The sequence below is a fragment of the Salvelinus sp. IW2-2015 genome, unplaced genomic scaffold (genome assembly GCF_002910315.2).
Source record: "Salvelinus sp. IW2-2015 unplaced genomic scaffold, ASM291031v2 Un_scaffold2910, whole genome shotgun sequence".
In the NCBI taxonomy this organism is placed as follows: domain Eukaryota; kingdom Metazoa; phylum Chordata; class Actinopteri; order Salmoniformes; family Salmonidae; genus Salvelinus; species Salvelinus sp. IW2-2015.
Window position 1 is genome coordinate 16,229 of NW_019944208.1, and position 6,754 is coordinate 22,982.

The 6,754-nt window shown below is 49.3% G+C and overlaps 1 protein-coding gene across 1 annotated transcript in view; it reads right to left on the reverse strand.

The window, feature by feature from the left end:
* Positions 1–1,185: 1,185 nt before the first annotated feature.
* The window catches only part of LOC139025595 (uncharacterized), a 9,982-nt gene continuing 4,413 nt past the window's right edge, over positions 1,186–6,754 (reverse strand). The window contains exons 2-3 of the mRNA XM_070440728.1: positions 4,889–5,122; positions 1,186–1,470 (exon numbers count right to left, since the gene is read on the reverse strand). Coding sequence (XP_070296829.1) covers positions 1,186–1,470; positions 4,889–5,122 — 519 coding nt within the window. The remainder of the gene's footprint in view (positions 1,471–4,888; positions 5,123–6,754) is intronic.

A 6,754-nucleotide genomic window follows, 5' to 3' on the forward strand; every position in this document is an offset into this window, starting at 1 on the left:
CTAGTAGGAGGGGACGACGACCGCCGAGCGCCGCCCAAACAGGCAGGGAGCCACCCTCGGCGGGAGTCGTGACAGTCGGGCTACTGTTACTGCCCTGCTGAGAGGAGGGCTACTGTTACTGCCCTGCTGAGAGGAGGGGCTACTGTTACTGCCCTGCTGAGAGGAGGGCTACTGTTACTGCCCTGCTGAGAGGATGGGGCTACTGTTACTGCCCTACTGAAAGGAGGGCTACTGTTACTGCCCTACTGAGAGATGGCTACTGTTACTGCCCTACTGAAGAGGTGCTACTGTTACTGCCCTACTGAGAAGGGTGTTACTGCCCTGCGTAGAGGAGTGCTACTGTTACTGCCCTGCGTAGAGGAGGTGCTACTGTTTACCCCCTGCTGAAGGAGGTGCTATTGTTACTGCCTACTGAGAGGAGGTGCTACTGTTACTGCCTGCGTAGAGGAGCGCTACTGTTACTGCCCTGCGTAGAGGAGGTGCTGCTGTTACTGCCCTGCGTAGAGGAGGTGCTACTGTTACTGCCCTGCGGAGAGGAGGTGCTGCTGTTACTGCCCTGCGTAGAGGAGGTGCTGCTGTTACTGTCCTGCGCAAAGGATGTGCTACTGGTACTACTCTGCTGAGAGGAGATGCTACTGTTACTGCCCTGTGTAGAGGAGGTGCTACTGTTACTCTCCTGCATAGAGGAGGTGCTACTGTTACTGCCCTTTTGAGAGGAGGTGCTACTGTTACTGCCCTGCGTAGAGGCAGTGTTACTGTTACTGCCCTGCTGAGAGGAAAAGCAACTTTTACTGTCCTTTTGAGAGGAGGTGCTGCTTGTACTGCCCTGCTGAGAGGAGGTGCACTGTTACTGCCCTTTTGAGAGGAGGTGCTGCTGTTACTGCCCTGCTGAGAGGAGGTGCTGCTTGTACTGCCTTGCTGAGAGGAGGTGCTGCTGTTACTGCCCTTTTGAGAGGAGGTGCTACTGTTACTGCCCTGCTGAGAGGAGGTGCTGCTGATACTGCCCTACTGAAAGGAGTTGCTGCTGTTACTGCCCTGCTGAGAGGAGGTGCTACTGTTACTGCCCTACTGAGAGAAGGTGCTGCTGTTACTGCCCTGCTGAGAGGGGGTGCTACTGTTACTGCCCTTTTGAGAGGAGGTGCTACTGTTACTGCCCTTTTCAGAGGAGGTGCTGCTGATACTGCCCTACTGAGAGGAGTTGCTGCTGTTACTGCCCTGCTGAGAGGAGGTGCTACTCTTAATGCCCTGCTGAGAGGAGGTGCTGCTGTTTCTGCCCTGCTGAGAGGATGTGCTGCTGTTACTGGCCTGCTGAGAGGAGGTGCTGCTGTTACTGGCCTGCTGAGAGGAGGTGCTGCTGTTACTGGCCTGCTGAGAGGAGGTGCTGCTGTTACTGGCCTGCTGAGAGGAGGTGCTACTGTTACTGGCCTGCTTTCTTTCTTCCTCCTTACTACCCGTTGGATTGGGTATGATCTGTTTCCCAAATGGAACCCTATGCTCTACTTACTGTACAACCTTTGGTAGTAGTGCACTATATAGGGAATAGGGTATCATTTGGAAGACAACCCTGGTATTTAAAGTGGGTACTGTTTGTGACTGTACCTTCGCTCTGATGTAAATGTCACAGTTCAGAATTACATTGGACGGGTTCCTCTCCTTCCTCTACCATCCTGTCATACACACACACACGCACACTATCCAACTCAATGACAATCCGTAGGCTCCCCGTGCAGGGAGTCTCCATTGTGAACTATTCATAACTCCAACATTATCCAACTCAATGACCATCCGTAGGCTCCCCGTGCAGGGAGTCTCCATTGTGAACTATTCATAACTTCCAACATTATCCAACTCAATGACACAGTCCGTAGGCTCCCGTGCAGGGAGTCTCCATTGTGAACTATTCATAACTCCAACATTATCCAACTCAATGACACATCCGTAGGCTCCCGTGCAGGAGTCTCATTGTGAACTATTCATAACTCCAAATTATCCAACTCAATGACACTCCGTAGGCTCCCCGTGCAGGGAGTCTCCATTGTGAACTATTCATAACTCCAAATTATCCAACTCAATGACACATCCGTAGGCTCCCCCGTGGCAGGGAGTCTCCATTACGATTACACAGAATACTATCAGCATTTGCCTGTTTGTGCCTACATTAGACTGAAGTATTAGGCAACCAAAGGTAGCCCTAAGTAGTCCTGAAGGTATTAGGCCAAGGTAAGCCTACAGTAGTCTGAAGGTATTAGCACCAAGGTTAAGCCCTACAGTAGTCTGAAGGTATTAGGCACCAAGGTAAGCCTACCAGTAGTCTGAAGGTATTAGGCACCAAGGTAAGCCCTACGTAGTCTAAGGTATTAGGCACAAAGTAAGCCTAAGTAGTCTGAAGGTATAGCACCAAGGTAAGCCTACGTAGTCTGAGGTATAGGCACCAAGGTAAGCCCTACATTTTGAAGGTATTAGCCATGGTAAGCCCTACAGTAGTCTGAAGGTATTAGGCACAGGTAGCCTACAGTAGTCTGAACGGTATTAGGCACCAAGGTAAGCCCTACAGTAGTCTGAAGGTATTAGGCACCAAGGTAAGCCCTACAGTAGTCTGAAGGTATTAGGCACCAAGGTAAGCCTACAGTAGTCTGAAGGTATTAGGCACCAAGGTAAGCCCTACAGTAGTTGAAGGTATTAGGCACCAAGGTAAGCCCTACAGTAGTCTGAAGGTATTAGGCACCAAGGTAAGCCCTACAGTAGTCTGAAGGTATTAGGCACCAAGGTAAGCCCTACAGTAGTCTGAAGGTATTAGGCACCAAGGTAAGCCCTACAGTAGTCTGAAGGTATTAGGCACACAGGTAAGCCCTACAGTAGTCTGAAGGTATTAGGCACCAAGGTAAAGCCCTACAGTAGTCTGAAGGTATTAGGCACCAAGGTAAGCCCTACAGTAGTCTGACGGTATTAGGCACCAAGGTAAGCCCTACAGTAGTCTGAAGGTATTAGGCACAAGGTAAGCCCTACAGTAGTCTGAAGGTATTAGGCACCAAGGTAAGCCCTACAGTAGTCTGAAGGTATTAGGCACAAGGTAAGCCTACAGTAGGTCTGAAGGTATTAGGCACCAAGGTAAGCCCTACAGTAGTCTGAAGGTATTAGGCACCAAGGTAAGCCCTACAGTAGTCTGAAGGTATTAGGCACCAAGGTAAGCCCTACAGTAGTCTGAAGTTAGGCACCAAGGTAACCCTACAGTATCTGAAGGTATTAGGCACCAAGGTAGCCCTACAGTAGTCTGAAGGTATTAGGCACCAAGGTAAGCCCTACAGTAGTCTGAAGGTATTAGGCACCAAGGTAAGCCTACAGTAGTCTGAAGGTATTAGGCACCAAGGTAAGCCCTACAGTAGTCTGAAGGTATTAAGGCACCAAGGTAAGCCTACAGTAGTCTGAAGGTCGGAGAGAAAAAACATCCAACACGACAGTGAACACAAAATAATCCGACAATCCCAGCGGGCTAACAGGCTGACATAGACCAGAAATCAAAAAACAAAAGAAACAAGTTGCAAGGTGCAACTAATAAGACTAAACCAACGACAAGAGAAGGGATCGGTGGCGGCTAGTAGGCGGGTGACGACGACCGCCGAGCGCCGCCCAAACAGGCAGGGGAGCACCCTCGGCGGGAGTCGTGACAGTCGGGCTACTGTTACTGCCTGCTGAGAGGGGCTAGTTACTGCCCTGCTGAGAGGAGGGCTACTGTTACTGCCTGCTGAAGAGAGGGCTATGTTACTGCCTGCTGAGAGGATGGGTACTGTTACTGCCTACTGAAAGGAGGGCTACTGTTACTGCCCTACTGAGAGGATGGGCTACTGTTACTGCCTACTGAGAGGGGTGCTACTGTTACGCATACTGAGAGGAGGTGTTACTGCCCTGCGTAGAGGAGGTGCTACTGTTACTGTGCCCTGCGTAGAGGAGGTGCTACTGTTACGCCCTGCTGAGAGGCTAGGCCTACTGGAGTGCTACTGTTACTGCCTGCGTAGAGGAGGCGCTACTGTTACTAGCCCTGCGTAGAAGAGGTGCTACTGTTACTGCCCTGCGTAGAGGAGGTGCTACTGTTACTGCCCTGCGTAGAAGGAAGGTGCTACTGTTACTGCCTGTGTAGAGGAGGTGCTACTGTTACTGGCCCTGTGTAGAGGAGGTGCTACTGTTACTGCCTGCGGAGAGGAGGTGCTGCTGTTACTGCCCTGCGTAGAGGAGGTGCTGCTGTTACTGTCCTGCGCAAGGATGTGCTACTGGTACTACTCTGCTGAGAGGAGATGCTACTGTTACTGCCCTGTGTAGAGGAGTGCTACTGTTACTCCCTGCATAGAGGAGGTGCTACTGTTACTGCCCTTTTGAGAGGAGGTGCTACTGTTACTGCCCTGCGTAGAGGCAGTGTTACTGTTACTGCCCTGCTGAGAGGAAAAGCAACTTTTACTGTCTTTTGAGAGGAGGTGCTGCTTGTACTGCCTGCTGAGAGGAGGTGCACTGTTACTGCCCTTTTGAGAGGAGGTGCTGCTGTTACTGCCCTGCTGAGAGGAGGTGCTGCTTGTACTGCCTTGCTGAGAGGAGGTGCTGCTGTTACTGCCCTTTTGAGAGGAGGTGCTACTGTTACTGCCCTGCTGAGAGGAGGTGCTGCTGATACTGCCTTACTGAAAGGAGTTGCTGCTGTTACTGCCCTGCTGAGAGAGGTGCTACTGTTACTGCCCTACTGAGAGAAGGTGCTGCTGTTACTGCCCTGCTGAGAGGGGTGCTACTGTTACTGCCCTTTTGAGAGGAGGTCTACTGTTACTGCCTCTTTTCAGAGGAGGTGCTGCTGATACTGCCCTACTGAGAGGAGTTGCTTGCGTTATGCCCTGCTGAGAGGAGGTGCTACTCTTAATGCCTGCTGAGAGGAGGTGCTGCTGTTTCTGCCCTGCAGAGAGGATGTGCTGCTGTTACTGGCCTGCTGAGAGGAGGTGCTGCTGTTACTGGCCTGCTGAGAGGAGGTGCTGCTGTTACTGGCCTGCTGAGAGGAGGTGCTGCTGTTACTGGCCTGCTGAGAGGAGGTGCTACTGTTACTGGCCTGCTTTCTTTCTTCCTCCTTACTACCCGTTGGATTGGGTATGATCTGTTTCCCAATGGAACCCTATGCTCTACTTACTGTACAACCTTTGGTAGTAGTGCACTATATAGGGAATAGGGTATCATTTGGAAGACAACCCTGGTATTTAAAGTGGGTACTGTTTTGTGACTGTACTTCGCTCTGATGTAAATGTCAAAGTTCAGAATTACATTGGACGGGTTCCTCTCCTTCCTCTACCATCCTGTCATACACACACACACGCACACGCACACACACACACACACACACACACACACACACACACACACACACACACACACACACACACACACACACACACACACACACACACACACACACACACAACACACACACACACACACACACACACACCACATTGCCCTTATGTCACCACTAGAAGCCCGGGCTCTTCTCTTCTCGATCAACTAAGCTTTGAAATATTTGTTTTATTCACTCACGTCTTCGCTTTCTTGTTGTACTGTATCTATGCAAAACAAGCCACTAATCAGAAAATCTGAGTCATGCAAAACATATAACCGACAGCTTGTGCCTAGTCGACTGCAGGAGAGAGAGACAGTTACTCTTTGGCTCTCTCACAGTGGTAAGTTTGCTCACTGTTTCTACCAGCTCTCACAGTCTCACGTACACATTAGAGTTCATCCATGTTTCTCCAACGTCACATTTTCAAATTGTTCCAAACGTCACATTTTGTGTTTAAGGTTAGGGGTTAAGTTTAGGCATCAACTCCAAATGTCCTGTATCTACTGACGTCCTCAAATAGATGGAATTGAGTACTGACATGTATCACGGGTGACCTGGCTGGTTAGACTACAGACCGTTTGCTTTTAGACAGAACCAGGAACCGGACTGTGTGGCTGTCAGAGCATTCATCAAATACCATGAGAATGACAAACAATAGACCTACCTACTTACCCTAATGCCTCCTTTTTTGTGATAGGGCTTACGAAATCTTGACTCAACACTTTGTCGGCTCTTTGAGTGTTGAAGTCCAACCAGGTGTATTGCTGGAAGACCAGGTTCACATGGCCTATGGTTCAAACTGGATTAAGGGATAATCCACCCTAGAAATGAATGTGACGTCAACTTTACCTTTTTCAAACACAACTTTCTTGTTGTCTGCTTGTTTTAGTCAATTACAAAACTACATTTAAGAAAAGTACAACGTCTAAAGATGACTTTTCAACATTGCCTCTCCTAGCGTTCTCACTACTTAGAAAAATTAATACTGTGTGTCCTGAATGCCGGTTGAATGACGGTGCTGCTAGCAGCCACGTGAGTGAGTGCTAACTAGCTACCAACCAGAACGTTAAGCTCCAAGACCAACAACACAAACAAACTCTAATGCTACAAGTAAGGAGTGGAGTTATAAACAGACTGTTACTACACTAGTTAAAAGTCTCACCTGTGATTAATGTTTAGCACACACATAGCTACGTGTAGCCTACGTAGACACCGGGTCCCCAATATTTCTCACTCTCCCATGACGAATAGCCTGAAGCCACAGGGCTCTGCATTTCGACAGTGGGTTGGGAATTTTGACCTGGTTACATGTACATTGAACAACATAACAGCTTTTCAGCATGTTTTGTTTTCTGAATAACAAAAATGTTCACATGTTTCTTCCTAACTTATTAC